Genomic DNA, 17,369 nt, shown 5'->3' with positions numbered 1-17,369 from the left:
AGTGCAAGCAGCAGAGCAGGACACGTCTTACAGATATGAAGTGTAAGCAGCAGAGCACAACACGTCTTACAGATATGAAGTACAAGCAGCAGAGCAGGAAACGTCTTACAGATATGAAGTGTAAGCAGCAGAGCAGGAATCGTCTTACAGATATGAAGTGTAAGCAGCAGAGCAGGAAACGTCTTACAGATATGAAGTGTAAGCAGCAGAGCAGAACACGTCTTACAGATATGAAGTGTAAGGAGCAGAGCAGGACTAATCTTACAGATATGAAGTGTAAGCAGCAGAGCAGGACACATCTTACAGATATGTAGTTTAAGCAGCAGAGCAGGAAACATCTTATAGATATGAAGTGTAAGCAGCAGAGCAGGAATCGTCTTACAGATATGAAGTGTAAGCAACAGAGCAGACATGTCTTACAGATATGTTGTTTAAGCAGCAGAGCAGACACGTCTTACAGATATGAAGTGTGAGCAACAGAGCAGGAATCGTCTTACAGATATGAAGTGTAAGTAGCAGAGCAGGACACACCTTACAGATATGTAGTTTAAGCAGCAGAGCAGGAAACATCTTATAGATATGAAGTGTAAGCAACAGAGCAGACATGTCTTACAGATATGTTGTTTAAGCAGCAGAGCAGACACGTCTTACAGATATGAAGTGTGAGCAACAGAGCAGGACATGTATTACAGATATAAAGTGTAAGTGGCAGAGCAGGACACATCTTACTGATATGAAGTGTAAGTAGCAGAGCAGACCACGTCTCACAGATATGAAGTGCAAGCAGCAGAGCAGGACACTTCTTACAGATATGAAGTGCAGGTAGCGGAGCAAGAGACGTCTTACAGATATGCAGTTTAAGCTGCAGAGCACGACACGTCTTACAGATATGTAGTTTAAGCAGCAGAGCAGGACACGTCTTACAGATATGTAGTTTAAGCAGCAGAGCAGGATACGTCTCATAAATATGTAGTTTAAGCAGCAGAGCAGGACACGTCTTAAAGATATGTAGTTTAAGGAGCAAAGCAGACACATCTTACAGATATGTAGTTACAGCAGCCGAGCAGGACACTTCTTACAGATATAAAGTGTAGGCAGCGGAGCAAGACACGTCTTACAGATATGTAGTTCAAGCAGCAGAGCACGACACTTCTTACAGATATGTAGTTTAAGCAGCAGAGCAGGACACTTCTTACCGATATGTAGTTTAAGCAGCAGAGCGGGATACGTCTTATAGAAATGTAGTTTAAGCCGTAGAGCAGGATACGTCTTACAGATATGTAGTTTAAGCAGCAGAGCAGGACACATCTTACAGATATGTAGTAATTTAAGCAGCAGAGCAGTACACATCTTACAGATATGTAGTGTAAGCAGCAGAGCAGGACATGTCTTACAGCTATGTAGTTTAAGCAGCAGAGCAGGAAACGTCTTACAGATATGAAGTGTAAGTGGCAGAGCAGGACATGTCTTACAGATATGTAGTTTAAGCAACAGAGCAGGACACGTCTTACAGATTTGTAGTGTAAGCAGCAGAGCAGGACACGTCTTACAGATATGAAGTGTAAGTAAAAGAGCAGGACACATATTACAGATATGTAGTTTAAGCAGCAGAGCAGACATGTCTTACAGATATGTAGTTTAAGCAGTAGAGAAGTACACAGCTTACAGATATGAAGTGTAAGTAGCAGAGCAGACATGTCTTACAGATATAAAGTGTAGGTAGCAGAACAGGACACATCTTACAGATATGAAGTGTAAGTACCAGAGCAGGACACGTCTTACAGATATGTAGTTTAAGCAGCAGAGCAGGGCATGTCTTACAGTTTTGAAGTGTAAGTAGCAGAGCAGGACACACCTTACAGATATGTAGTGTAAGCAGCAGAGCAGGACATGTCTTACATATATGTAGTTCAAGCAGCAGAGCAGGACATGTCTTACAGATATGAAGTGTAAGTAGCAGAGCAGGACATGTCTTACAGCTATGTATTTTAAGCAGCAGAGCAGACACATCGTACAGATATGTAGTTTAAGCTGCAGAGCAGTGCCCGTCTTACAGATATGAAGTGTAAGTAGCAGAGCAGGACACATCTTACAGATATTAAGTGTAAGTACCAGAGCAGGACACGTCTTACAGATATGTAGTTTAAGCAGCAGAGCAGGACACGTCTTACAGATTTGAAGTGTAAGTAGCAGAGCAGGACACATCTTACAGATATGTAGTGTAAGCAGCAGAGCAGGACATGTCTTATAGATATGTAGTTCAAGCAGCAGAGCAGGACATGTCTTACTGATATGAAGTGTAAGTTGCAGAGCAGGACATGTCTTACAGCTATGTATTTTAAGCAACAGAGCAGACACATCGTACAGATATGCAGTTTAAGCAGCAGAGCAGTACCCGTCATACAGATATGAAGTGTAAGTGGCAGAGCAGGAAACATCTTACAGATATGAAGTGTAAGTAGCAGATCAGGACACGTCTTACAGATATGTAGTTTAGGCAGCAGAGCAGACATGTATTACAGATATTTAGTTTAAGCAGCAGAGCAGGACATGTCTTACAGATATGTAGTTTAAGCAGCAGAGCAGCACACATCTTAAAGATATGAAGTGTAAATGGCAGAGCAGGAAACGTCTTACAGATATGAAGTTTAAGTAGCAGAGCAGGACACGTCTTACAGATATGTAGTGTATGCAGAAGAGCAGGACATATCTTACAGATATGTAGTTCAAGCAGCAGAGCAGGACATGTCTTACAGATATGAAGTGCAAGTATCAGAGCAGGACACGTCTTACAGATATAAAGTGCAAGCAGCAGGGCAGGACACATCTCACAGATATGTAGTTTAAGCAGCAGAGCAGGACACATCTTACAGATATGAAGTGCCAGCAGCAGAGCAGGACCCGTGTTACAGATATGAGGTGCAAGCAGCAGGGAAGGACCTGTCTTACAGAACTGAAGTGTAAGCAGCAGGACACCTCTTACAGATACGTTTTTTAAGTAGCAGAGCTGGACACATCTTACAGATATGAAGTGTAAGCAGCAGGACACATCTTACAGATATGTTTTTTAAGTAGCAGAGCAGAACACGTCTTACAGATATGTTTTTTAAGTAGCAGAGCAGGACAACTCTTACAGATATGAAGTGTAAGTAGCAGAACAAGACACATCTTACAGATATGTGGTTTAAGTAGCAGAGCAGGACACATCTTACGGATATGAAGTGATAGCAGCAGGACACGTCTTACAGATATGTTTTTAAATTAGCAGATCAGAACATCTTACAGACATGAGGAGCTAGATTTAATTATATATATTTCTAAGGGCACAAACCCAAAGCTACACAAAAGGCACTTCTTATAGGCATGAGGTGTAAGTTGCAGAGCATGACACAAATCTTACAGGTATGAGGTGTAAGCTGAAGAGTAAGGTATATTTTTCTTTGCAAAGCACTAACCAGCCACACAACTCAGGTGACGGCACAATTCAGAGTGGAACTGATAGAAAAACACAAAACCCCTACACAACCTAACATTATAGCACAACACCTCAACACAAAATAAAACAAGATAATACAACAGAATACCATAACAAAATACAAAATAACATCGCTACACCAACACAGTGAAAGCAGAAAAATACACCATTCCAACACCACAGTAATGTCACATGATTGACCACAAAACACCACAATCTAATACAATACAGCAACACAACTGCACATTGCAAATCAACAGCTGCAATAGTGTACCTGAGGTGCAGCAGTTCAGATGTTGCACTATGTTACTATCTATTTTTTGTAATAAGCATTTTTGGTAAACTAAGATCTGGGGAAAGTCACATAAGAAAGGTTAAAAGTATGATGGTCAGGTTAGGAGACTTTGAAATATTCTTAAACTAGCAGACAACCTAAAAGCCTCCCTCACCTTCGCCCCCGTGGCCGGACTGGGATTCCTTTAAACACCATTAGCTGGACTAGTCAGGTTACATGGAGAAAAGCATCTATTAAATTCCACAGCGAGGCCCCAGTTTATTAAAGGTATTAAAAATATTGACTGTCTTCTCCATCAGAATGGCTATTTTTTTCATGATTTATTTAAGTCACTACTACAGTGCATGAAGGCAATATCCTGAAGTACATGTTATTGATGTCACAGCAGTTGCTCTGCCTTGAATGCTTCAAATATTAATGGTGAAATACCTTTGTCTGGACGCAGAGCACCCAGCCGTCAAGGCTTAAAGAAACTGTTTAAAGGCATTGTAGTGCAGTACAAGGCTGTTTATACCAGTTATAATAAATATGTGTAAAGCTTTTAATTCGCGAGTGACAATTTGTATAGATCTCAATTATTGAACTTCCAGTAGTTCACAACTTCCTGCTTTACCCGTTTCTATGTCTTGTGTGCATTTTTAAGCAAACTGAAGTATTTCCAGTATTACTATTATTAATATCACAATTTTAAATAATTTAACATTGTTCCCTACAGGGTTTTATTTTAAGTCCCTAACTCCATGATTTTCCAATGGGAGAGGCTTGCAATACCAGCGGTTGGCATGTCGGGTGCTACGCTTACTCTAACTGGAGAACCTAACTACTGTTTTGGGTCCCTGTTTGGCTATGGTAACTAGAGAAGTTTGAAGCTAGAGGCTTAATCTTTTGTTGGACGCCTCTCTAAACTCCTCCCTCATCCTTCCTAAACCCCAGCGAATTCCTTCCTAATCCCCACCTCTTTAATATTAGGTATTCTACATTGTCCAGCCACTCCCCTGTGTCCCACCCACATTTACTACTAAAATGTATACCTACGTGTGATGAGACTCCGTAGTCTGGGCAGAGATCTCCGCATCTATACGTATCGGAGAGGTGAAGGTGTAAATTCTGCACGTAGGTTTGTGAATAGCATTTTGTAGTACTACAAAACACAGTTCGTGATAGGCTGCATAATGTAGAAGCAGCACCAGGAGGGCGTATCTTACAGCATGAATTGCAAGAACATCTTGCAAGAGCAAAGTTAAGGGGCAGAGTCAGAGACATCTTAAAAGCCGCAGAGACAGTCATATCTTAGAAGCATACAGTCTAAGAAGGGTAATATTTAAGGCACAAGGAGTAAGAAGAAGAGCAATGCTAATGTTATGGTCAGAAGATTTAAGAATATAGCAGCAGACTGAGGAAATGAGACTGGCCCATCGCGGCCTGCCTCTCCCTAAGCGGGAAACAGGCGTTTGTCTCCCTAAAGTGGGATTCCATGTTCTGGGCATTTTGCCGATTCGGATTTGACCCCCCTAACTGCTTGGATGGATTCAACTACTTCACACTAATCTCACTCACAGGCTCTAGATGGACCGTTATATATCAAAGCCTTACCCCGTGGCCAGAGACAACAGACAGGGATGCCCCTTTTCCACTCTGCTCTTCGTATTAGCTCTGGAGCCATTGACAGCTCTCCTACACATTAGTGGACAAGATTGGGGTATACCCATAGGAAATCAAACATATGCCATATCGCTGTGTAGAGACAATATGATTCTTTATCACTTCAATGTAGATGGGTACATGCACTTCCTTACTTCCACCCTGGATAACGTCGGAGGGATCTCAGGCCTCCTAGTCAATGACAAACAATCCTTTGTCTCCCCATTCAGAAAGTATCTTTCCAAGAGGTGTGCACAGCTGGGGACTGAGGCCCTGACACGGCCCCTCAGACATACCTAGGGATGCAGGTCTACTATGAGGAGGAGGACCTTCTGGAGGGCACCTATGGCAGAGTGTTGCACTCACTAAAAACCCAAGCGGCCTTCAGGATAACCCTGGTTGTCTGTGGCCGGCTGTGTTGCACTGTTTTAAACTGTGATGCTGCTCTGACTGCTCTACCTTTTCTGGAATATCCCAGAGGTGCTCCCCACTCACGCCCTCTGTGATCTAACTCCCTCTTACTCCCACTTATCTGGGGAAACGGGTGGAAAACAGTTGCGTTACACCATCTGCAACTCCCACCATCGTACAGCAGAATGCGAGCCTCCAACTTTACGCAATACTATCTCGCTGCCCAGCTTCAATGGGTGGCCCTTTGGCTGGCTTGACATCATACAGACATGGTAGGTCTCCCCCATGCATATATCCATTTGGGCCAGCTTAATTCCTTACTACTGCCTGGTCACCGACCGAGGGGCCAACAGCTATTCCTTTTGCAGACGGCATGAGAATGCATGAGATGGGGGTTACCCGGAGCTACAACCATCCAACCGTCCTCCCTGCTCGTCCTGAAGATGAGGTGCGTAGTGGAAGACTGGTTTCTCACTGGCGGCACCCTAGAGGGCTTAGGACAGCCGACCTCTTTAGTAATTGGGCATTGATGTCCTTCCAGCACCTCCCCAAACTCTTCGACCTCCACTTGGAGCCTTTTTGACTTATGGTGCACTTAGGGTAGCGCTACAACTACACTGGAGGACCCAGAGATCTCAGCCAGCCCAAGACCCAATAGTTTCAAATTTTTTGTTTTCCTTCGATTTAAATCATAAAAAGACAACATAATGTGTACTTGTGAAGCGCACATTCACCCAAGGGTATCTTGGCGCTAATTAACAGATGTTTAATTTTACCCGGTCAATGGTACTCATTTTTTCAACCTCATAAGGATCACAGGCTGTGTGAACCCACCGTGATTTGAACCTGTGACCATGAGGTCGAACACAGGTCCTACAGTGGACACATTAATCCACTAAGCCACCAGACAACCATTGTTCCTGCATAAATTTTGGAGATCGACGTGGAAACCAAATCAACCATAGCAAACCAATTAATAGACCGGAGGACCTGCTTACAGCCTCTTCACACATACTAATGCTGCACAAAAACATGCTATGCCTGACTACATGTCCCCCCAGATCCTTGTAATGCAACTATAAGACCCTGTCAATATCAACATATAAAAAAAAAGAATAAAGCAGCAGACAGCATCGTACATGCAGCTTTAGGCACAAGCAGGAAACTAGATGTGCAGGAGGTCCAATCACCAGAGTGTTACCAAGACACATAGATTATGATCTGCTCCGGGACTGTGATTGGTGAATGGACTAGGAAACTATCCATACGTATTGTCCTCATCTCTCCTCATGGACATATCAAAAGGTATGTCTCACCTATGCCGTGTGGGCACCCTGTAGGTGAGCTCGGGTTGAGTAGGGTCCCTCTCCAGGTAAGAATTCAGAGTTTCCAGGGAAAACAGCCTCCAGAGCTGCATCCTGGTGATACAGCCAATGCTGCACTCTGGTAAGGCATCAGTGATGGACAGCAATGGGTAGATCCCCTGGGCAACGGCCTTGCACAGCAGCTCCTTCTGGCTGATGGTCCTGGCAGGATCCAAGGCTGGCAGAGAGAGATGAAGACAAACAAAGTCAACAGAAGACATTGGCTGCTGACCTACGCGCTCTTCTGAGAATCCTTTTGAAGTATGCTAGAACCATGTATAGCACCAAGCACTAGATACAAGCACGCTAAACAGCTACATGTCCATCAGCATAAACGGAAGGATGGAAGCTAAATTGTTTAGCCTCAAAAGTAAAACGCATAATTACTGCATGACACACATTTATTAGCCGAGAAATACAAATAACTCCCCTTTACACAGGGAGCCAAATCTGACAGAGCTAAAGATGGAGAATCAATCAATCACAAACCAAACAAGCCCTTTCAGACATATATCTAAAATATGTAATAATATTTCTGCCCTAAAATGACAAGGCAGAGCAATCACAGTTAGAGCAATCATCAGAGGCAAAAGCAACATCAGCAACACCATCAACTTCAACTACCAAAATATACTGCCAGAATGCAAAGAAGCAGGTTCCAAAGCAATCACCTGATTCCACAAATGCACACCTTTTCCTCAGCCATAAAACATATTGGCTGTGTCTTATATCTAGGATCCAAAATTGAGTGTCCCCATCATAAAAAAACATACACAGATTACATACAGAAAATAAAACCGGATTACCATCATGAACAAAAGCTGAAACCAGCCACCTAAAAACAAACAATCTATTCTAGGGGGAGGAAAGTTTCCTTGCAAATTCAAGAGTGTGAATTGTTAAACACATTTATTTACAAATACACGCACATGTCCTTTGCAAAATGCAGAGAATCACTTCATAGGCCAAACAGTGTAGAAAAGTAAATAGACCAAGGTCTCCAGATAAACAGGGTCGCCTCATGGAAGGCAAACGATATACGCCTGCATTTTGAATCAGAGATACAACTTTGGGGGTAAAAACTAGTGGGAGAATTCAGTACCAATATCAAGAACATTGGGATGGTTGGAGAGGCTCCAACAGGACCACGACACAAACGCTTTATTTCATATCTAAAACCTCATAAGACATCTAGAAGCAGGAGGCAATGCTCCAAAGACAGACAATGAAGCAAGACCTACACACTGAAAGCAATGCAAAATAGTGCATAAGAACCACAGCAAGCAGCGGAAGAGTGAGGGAAAAACAATCTGGCAACTCACCTGTTAACACTGGAGTTATCTGAAAAAAGTAAAGGTGGATTTGGGGTTTATTTGCATAGAACTTACCACAAACTTTCGAGGGAATGAACAAAGACTGTGGAACTGACCACAAGAGAGATGGCAGCTTGAGTATCTTACTCCTCCTTGCGATCAGCTGTCTGCCTTCAATTAGGGTTGGGTAAACTAGCCACATGTCAGACTTCAACAAACCAAGGAACAAATTGAAACCAGATCCACAGGACACCAGAACCCTCAGCAGCAAACAAGTCACAGTGGATGATCAGGCAAGTTCAGCTTTCCACAAACATGCATCTTTAAACTAAAATTCATCCTGAGTACAATTAGAGTGAGTTCAGCTGCGTGTGCATAAGACCTTGGTAGAAATTAAAGTACCCTATTTACAGGTTAAAGTTATCTCAAGGATTGCCACAAGATACATAATTAGGCTGGCTGTGAAACAACCATGCCTTAGAGAAAAATATGTGCTTGGGTTGTAGAACCAGACAATATAAACTCATACTAAGAAGATGAATAAGGCTTAAAAGTCTGGAATTTGTGCCATGGCAATAACCCTTGCAAAAGAGTGATGTTAAGATCAAGCGGTCACTCTAACTCCTTCGCAGCAGCAGCACCACCTTCTCAGGAAAGCAACAGTTGCAGCCCTGCCAGTGTCAATGTGTAATCAATCAATCAATCAAACAGCATTTGTAAAGCACAGCACTGTGGCCCCTAGAGCAGAGGTCTTCAAACTTTTATGCTCTGAGTCCCCTTACCCAAAATATTTTGAAGTCCGGCCCCCCTCCAAAACGTTATGGAAAGTCTTGGGTAATTGTGAGGGTTAGGGCTGAGTGCAAGGAGTGGGGCTTAAGGGATAATATCAGGGGCACTTTTTGAGTAGCTCATACTTCACACTAAATGTTAGATGTATAAATGAGCAAACCCATACAAACTGAACTACACAAAAACTACTCCCATTAATTGAGGTCCTCCTGCTCTTGGGTCCCAATGCATTTTCGTCTTCTGTACTAATGGTCGCTGTAGCCATGAATATTAGGTGATTCCCTCTGTCTCTTTCACCCCTTACCCACCACATCTGCCCTACACTCCATTCTAGTAACAGATTCTCTGTCTCTTACAGAAAATACGAGTGCCCATGTGTGAACCACCTCATCCCTAATAATGCTCTCTTCATGTCTTGTACAGTATAAGACCGTCTTAATTGTGATGCAGTAGGTCCTTCACACTCCTGGGCCCCTGTGCCACTTTACTTGCTTTACTAATGAGACCTACTGCCTTGCAAAGCAGTAAGTCTTCTCTACCCCATGTTAAAGTCCTCCTCCCATCCTCCTTTCTGCCATCTCCCTGAAGCCTATAGCTAAGGTGTGTCCACTAATCCAATCATTCTCTCTCTTGGGCCATTGGTCTGATGGAGGAAACAACACAGGCACAGCAAGGGTGGACTGAGCCCTAATGCAAGAAAGGAATGAGTAAAGCAGAAATGATTGGGGTTTAGTTGGGTCCTCACACCCCTGGGTCCTAGTACCACTGCAGCACCAATGATACCTACTCTTCTGCCCATTCCACTGGCCGTTATTTCCAGGCCTGAAACCCAAAGCAGACTGTCTGCCCCTTTGTTTTGAAAAAAGGGGAAAAATATACACATTCTCCCCCGTAGCTTGTAATCTGGACTATAATGCTAACAAGGAAAATGGCTCCCCACCCTTTGTGCTAGCGCCATGCTCATTATTGGTGTGCATTGGTCTCTCACACATTTGTCCCAGTGCCAATGCAGCTGCTGTACTAATGGTAGTGGTGGCCAAAAAAAGAAATATGAACCTGCATTTCTGAACACCTTCTTCAGGAATCTCTCTGAGGATGGGGGGAAGCTGTCTCATTCATAAATGAAAAAATTCAGCTCCACATAGCGTGTCCTCCGCTGGGCCATCTCTTTTGATGCTATCCATGAATTTCACTCCTTTACTCTTTCTCCTGGGCCATTATCCAGAGACCACAGCTGTTCGGGAGATTGGGCCTCTGAATATGACCCCTTTGGCACATCCCTTGTACCCTCTCAACTCACCTGCAAGGACATCTGCATGTCAACAGAGGCCAAAATTGGCAGGGGTACGAGGACTAAGGTGCTTATATGTTTTTAATTTTGCAAAGACTTCCCATAACCTTTGTTAAAAACAACTATCCCAGATGTGTTAATGGGTACCTGGAGGTACCCCTGCGTGAGAGTTCAAGGAGGGGGTCTAATGTGATTTAATTTATTAAATAACTTGAAGCATCATGATGACAAATAAGAAATCTTTTTTAGAGGCAATGTAAGGATGTAGAGTTTTGAAAAGTGTACTTTTCATGGACTTATAAATATGATTCCTGCTATAGGTACAGTCTGGTTATCGATTACTAATATGTATTGTTTGAAAGCACTTGTTTTATCTTATACAGTGGCGCTGGAATTATGCGATTCTGCAGCTGTGACATTTTTCGCATATTCATGTGTTTGCAGATTTGCCACATAATCCACCACCTGCAGTATTGCATGCAGATTTTAAAATATTTGTTTGAAGCTCAAATGGATAAAAAGTTACTAAGAACATGGCGACGTGTTTGCACGCATTGGAAGCCCTCTTCAAAGGGTGACTGGACAACTTTCAGTGGCTTATTTATGTATTTGCTGTTAAATTGGTACTAATGAGGTGAAATCTTTGCCCAGACAGTACTACCAAGTAAAACAAGCATTTACAATGCAACGGTTTCGCCTTTGCAAAAGTTAGAGCTATTGGCATTGTAAATGACAACATTTTTATTTACGTGTTGGTTTTGAAAACAGATAAATAAATGACATTGTCATTTACAATGGCAATAGCTTAATCATGGTCCCAGAACGTGAACATCTGTAATATAATAATAAAAAGCACTGAACAGTTCTCATAATAGTGCAGTAAAAAGTCACATACAGATTTGAAGATTGACTGCTACATTAAACAAGGATTTACAAAACCAGACTAGGTGCTCGGGAGGCTGAGGACCAGAGCAGCTGTACACTTGTTGGAGGTCAGCTGGTGTAGGGCTGACGCGATGTGGCGTTTGCCAGCAGAGAGGACATTACAATGCAAAAGCACACACGACTGGAAACTGTCGCCTCGCATGGGCACAGAAGGGAAAGAAACCCAGACACCAGAGCTGGGCATTTCACTGAGAAGGGCACGTTTGAGTTCAGCGAGTCAAGTACTCAGAGGTGCGACAAAAGGGATCCAATCCGAGATGATTCGTGGCAAGACCGAGGGCAGGATGGATGTTGGGGGTCCCCTCACCTGCAAGGGACGAGATGGCGGTGTCGAGGGACGGATCTAGGATGGTCATACATGACACGGGCAGTTACAGAGGGCCATCCAGTGAAAGTCACGCCGTGTACCAGGCAGACATCCCGAGGCTCATTAGAGACAACCTGCCTCAATAGGAATGACAGCAGTCTCGGTCTCCCCAATGCTTTAAATGGACAGGTGCTGTACTGTCTGGTACTCAGTCTCAGCACTGACTAGAATGGAGGGGGGGGGGGAGTACGGGCACTTCACAAGTACTCAAAACAGTGAGTACTTGCTCTTCTGTATTTCCGTTTAAAGCAGTCTCTCCTGCCCGCTGGCGGGTCAGAAGAAGAAAGTGATGGAAGGATGCCCACATTTAATATCTCGATAAAAAGCAGCGGTGTCTCCGTTTTTATTTTTCCATGGTGGTGTTCATCGTCCTACCTAAATTTGAAGTAGAGATACTTTGTATCTTATTGATCAACAATGAAAGTGTGGTTTTACAACACCATCCCATCCCAATGCCTTTCGGGCCTGTGTAGTCCTTGGTCGGTGGATAGCAATTCCACAAAAAAAAGTACATGTACACATGAGGAAATAACAAATCTCAGCCACCCGGCTGTGTCATCAAGAATAAAACAAATGGGGTAACATACTCGTGTACGTTATCAACATCATAACATGCACACAGCTATCATCTGTGACCTATCCTCACCACAATCAACTGAAATAGTGCCTAAAGGTTTCGTGACATGCACAAAATTAATAGCCACCAATTGCAAACGTTTCCGACCACCAACATTTGAAATAGTACCTATACATTTAGTAACACGTGACATCAAATAAACACGGCGACCACTAGGGACCGGTCACGAGGGGCACCGCCTGCCAGCATAGGGCAAGCTCACATGACGAGCTTTGTACAGCAGACAATCTGCCGCCCCCCCCCCCGCAACCATCTGGTGCCATGGCAGGACTGGGACAGGAAGCAACCTGGTGCACCCCTGCAAAGGGTAAACAAAGGGCCTGCTGGGGAGTAGTGTGAAGGCAGGAGGAGGAAGCAGGCCGGTAGGAAGGGGTGGGGGTGCCAATATGCAACCCCCATGACATGCATCGGGGACTGTGAGAGTTACCGAGTGATCAAAAAAAGGTGTTGAGGTCCTGCTGGGTTGCCATTTCTAAAGCACTTCAGACATCATAGTTGTAGAGTCAGGGAATGGGGACAGGTGCACTGTGTATGTGTATATATATATATTTTTTTTTTTATTTTAAATACGCACAAACACCAAATGTGCGAGCATCAGAATGTGTATATATATCTCGCTCTGGAACAAACCTAGGACACTGAAAAATAACTAATAATAGCTGCACACGCCCCCGCCAAATAATGTTAGCTTCCACTTCTTGGCGTTGTATAGCGCATAATGTGGTAGTTTTGTCCCTAGAGGGTGCGCTTTGTTAACACTGAGCCCCACCAAATATAATCTTTACTTTGTTACATTAAAAGCAAACCTATGTAGCAATTAAAAAGGGCAGACATTTCATGATCAGGCTCTGTAGGACTCCCTCGGCACCCACTAATCAAGCGCCAAGAGGCATTCCCGTCTGCTACGCAGAGACATACTTAACTAGCAACAAAGCGAACGTGCAGGAACATAAAGAGCATGAAATAAGTTGGCAAAGTGTGTGGAAAGGGTGCAATGTATATTTTTGGATCCATAACTACCGATAATCACTTTTCTGGAGGTGCACGAGAGCGCTGAAGGGGTGGGGGGTTTGGGGTAGGCAGGGGACAACTGCGCCGGATGCTCAGAATGCGCCTCGAAGACTCAAGCGCGTGACTGGGCGCAGCGCCTCATGACCACCGAGCGGCTCAAGCGCTACATCAGAGGGCGGGGCTGCTTCACGACTCCCAGTCCCCCGACCCAACTACCCTCCCACCCTCAAACCAGTAAAACGGAAAGGTCCAGGAAGAGCGCTCACACCCCCGAGCCCCCCACCCGGCTGCCGACCCTCACTCACCCTCTCTGACGTCACTACGGCCTACCCGCACCCGCCGCTGGACCCAGCGCTGACGTCACTGTCCGCTCCCCTCCGAACTCCTGGAGTTGTCGAAATTCCTCGCGCTGCTAACGGCCCGAGCTGCCAGTTCTGTACACAGCGGAGAAAGGCGAAGGGGCGGGAACTGGGCGCTCATTGACTGGAGGGCGCGCGCTCCGCCACTAGCTACCGATAATTTGGTGGTTTTGCGCGTGCGAATTCGGGCAGTCCCAAGAAGCATCTTAAACCTTGTGGAACACGAATCACAGGTCTCGCCCGTCTAGTCGGCGTCTAGGCAGTCCCGCCTTCTTTAGGGCGTGTCCATCCCTTATGGTCGTCGCACTGACACTACCGTTTTAAGCGTATGCTCGTGAATTTACGTATTTTGTTAGCCGACTGAACCGACTTATCGAAAAGTGTACTTCTCATGAATAAAGACGAACCTCTGGCAAGGTGCCTGATTTACTTGGCGTCACACCAGTACAATAATGGCGAATACGCGTATAACTCATTTTTATTAATATTCATTTCTATCCCTCATCGCCAGTAAAACAAGTCAGGTCCCGGGCCGGCAGCCAATCACAGCGCGGCCCAGGAATGACGTCACGGGGGTGTCCCGGGCCTGCAGCCAATCGCAACGTGGCCCGGGACAAAGGGGCGGGGCTTAAAAAAGCACCAGAAACGCCCCCGAATCGCGTTTTCGAGAGAAAGCGCGATTGACAGCCTCTGTCTCCCAATGGCTAGCCTCCATTTATGGAGCTAGCCAATGAGAGGCAGAGGCGGTGCCGACATCCCTACTGTAGACAATAGTTTTCGATCTGGGAGTGGCACTGCGTGCCCCTCGCCAGGTCGAAACCTAAAAAACCGTCTAAAATACTTAAGTAATACTAGTAAAAATGTGCCACATTATACTGCATAATTTGTCTATGGTGCTCCACTGCCACATCATTTCATTGGCCCTGATGACAAACACAAAATCATTGTGTGGCAGCCTATCTTATACAGTTTTTAATATAATTGTAGAATAATGCCCTTCATATTCACATTGCTTTCTGTTACATGCTGGGACCTTAAAACATTATAAATACACGTCGCTATTATGCACTGCACCATCCTGGATTCAGGTTTTTGACTCTGTTCTCAAACAGATATCTTCTGGGATCAAAATTAACTAGTTTCATAATATGAAGATGTGCGGGTCCCATCAATGTACACCTCGTTTCTCAGTTGTTGGCTGAGCATTATTTTAAATGTAGCTGCTGAACTTGTAAATAGAATAGAATACTTACAAAATATGTTGTTGCTTTTAGCCTAGCTGTTGCCTTCGGGACCCCAAGATTCAGGATCGCAGCTGCCTTACTTTTCTCAACACTTCAACAGTCATGTAAATGAAGGCCTGGAAACGCGCAAAATAAACAAAGTTGCTCTTCCAGGCCATCTTCATTCTTAAGTACTTAATGAGGCATTTGCGCCCCCCCCTGGGACTGCCGCCACGGACCCCCAGGGGGGCGCGCCCCACACTTTGAAGACCTCTGCCCTAGAGGTATCTCTGTGCTGTGTCTCCGTTAAAGAGCCAGATCTTGAGACTCTTTCTGAAGTCTGCCAGAGAGGAGGCTGCACGGAGCCAGAGGTAAAGGTCGTTTCAGGTCTTGGCAGCGATGTAGGAGAAGGAGCGGCCACTGCTGCAGCTCCAACGGGTGAGGGTGTGTGTGTGCAAGGGCAAGTAAAGAGGAGCACAGGTGTCTAGAGGGCTGGGTGAGGTTCAGTCGATGGCTGATGTAGGCAGGTCCTAAGGCGTGAAGGGCTTTGCAGGCATGCGTGAGGATCTTGAATTGGGAGCCAGTGGAGGTCTATCAGGGGGGGGAAACTTGGTTCGTTTGGGCAGGCCCAGGATAAGGCTGGCTGCAGCGTTCTGTTTGTTTGGAGTCTTCTGAGGATCTGGGTGGCGATGTGAGCATTGAGGGCGTTCCCGTAGTCGAGGTGGCTGGTGAGAGGGCCTGAGTGACGGTCTTTCTGGTGTTGAGTGGGATCCAAGATTCTGAGGAGCATGCGGAGTGTGTGGAAGAAGGAGGAGGCGACTGCGTGGACTTGTAATAATAATTCCATCAGATGTGGTCCTACTGGTTGCATCATAGCGTTCACTGATGTTAGCCACTATCCCCCTGGATAACCTGCTTTAAATTTAGTCTCATCCTGTGAAAACACTGCAGTACATTAAGCAATTAAATGTTGTCTACCCAGCCTATAATCATCAGACAGAACGATGGAAAAGCAAAGCACCCCGTTTGAGTAGGACCTATGGAATCTCTCCTCTGCCTTAGATGGATGAGAAAGGGTCAACAAGGCCTGCAATTCATTTGGCAAGATATGACACTCTCTAGGCAAGCAGGTTGTGTCAATATCAAACATACTAAGTCTTCTGAGAACAACTTGTGTGGCAAATTTGCCAACAAAGCCTGACACTCACCTTTCTTGCCACAGTTATTACCACCAGAAAGATCATCTTCAGAGATTAGAATTTCAGATCACAAAAGAGTAAGTGCTCACAATTACTTGAGTAACTGCAAGCCATTGAGAACCGCCCGTACCATAGTAAGTGACACCTGCTCACGATTCCTTGAGTAATTGCAAGCCAGTGGAGTCCCAGAAAGGGAGGGTGCATCTGTCTCTCTCCGGAAAATGCAGAGAGATGGGCACTAAGCACCAACAGCTACATCCTTGTAACCTTTTTTTCAGCAATTACAATTAAGCATCTAGTATACCAGGGAAGATGAGAGCAAATCTACAAGCATCTGGTCATATCACCTATAAGGCAGTGGTGTGCTATTTAAAGGTAGGACAAGTAAACGTTTAATGGTAAACATATCCTTAGACTTAGAAGGCCTGAAAAGCTTTTTTCACTGTAGTAGGGTTAGCCGCTTCATAGCAAAGTACTGGAAATACAATCTTAAATTTAATATTTGCTACCTCCGCTTAGGAAACGCCTACAGTCATAAGTTGACTTTTTAAAATAGTTATTACAAACCCGATTGGTAAGTCAGATTTATGATAAATATTTTAGAGCAGGTGTTTTTAGAAAAGTTAACCTTTTAATTGACTAAAGCATCTAAGGTCTTTCACTGCCTGTCAGTTGTCACCTGGCAGCTGATGGCTCTTCTGCGGTGAGGTTTGAACTGCTCCAGGAGCAGACAATAGGCAAGGCTTACCCATCTAAACTTGATAAAGTATGCAAGAGAGGCTGGAAGGATCCTTTATGACAATAAAGTGTCAAAGCTAGCTTGAATGTCATTTGCAGTTTTTAATAGGAGACTTAAGTTTAAGTTTAAGTTTAAAATATTTATTGAGCGCAACGTACACCTAAACGGTTTCTTGGCGCTAAAGTCGAAGACAGCCCACTGAGCGGGGACAGTCACTGAGACAGCGGCTGGAACTAAACAGAAACCTAGGGAAGATCCTGAGGGAATAGAAAGGTCTTTAAGGCTTTGCGGAAGGCGGGATAATCAGTGA

General features: G+C 44.5%; 1 protein-coding gene across 1 annotated transcript in view; it reads right to left on the bottom strand.

Annotated features, from left to right (window-relative positions):
* CFAP65 (cilia and flagella associated protein 65) overlaps positions 1–17,369 on the bottom strand; it is a 621,863-nt gene that overhangs the window by 224,565 nt on the left and 379,929 nt on the right. The window contains exon 18 of the mRNA XM_078679214.1: positions 7,139–7,364. Within this exon, the coding sequence (XP_078535340.1) occupies positions 7,139–7,364 (226 nt within the window). The remainder of the gene's footprint in view (positions 1–7,138; positions 7,365–17,369) is intronic.

Source organism: Lissotriton helveticus, chromosome 3_1 (assembly GCF_964261635.1).
Source record: "Lissotriton helveticus chromosome 3_1, aLisHel1.1, whole genome shotgun sequence".
In the NCBI taxonomy this organism is placed as follows: Eukaryota; Metazoa; Chordata; class Amphibia; order Caudata; family Salamandridae; genus Lissotriton; species Lissotriton helveticus.
This window is presented reverse-complemented; position numbering and strand designations above follow the sequence as displayed.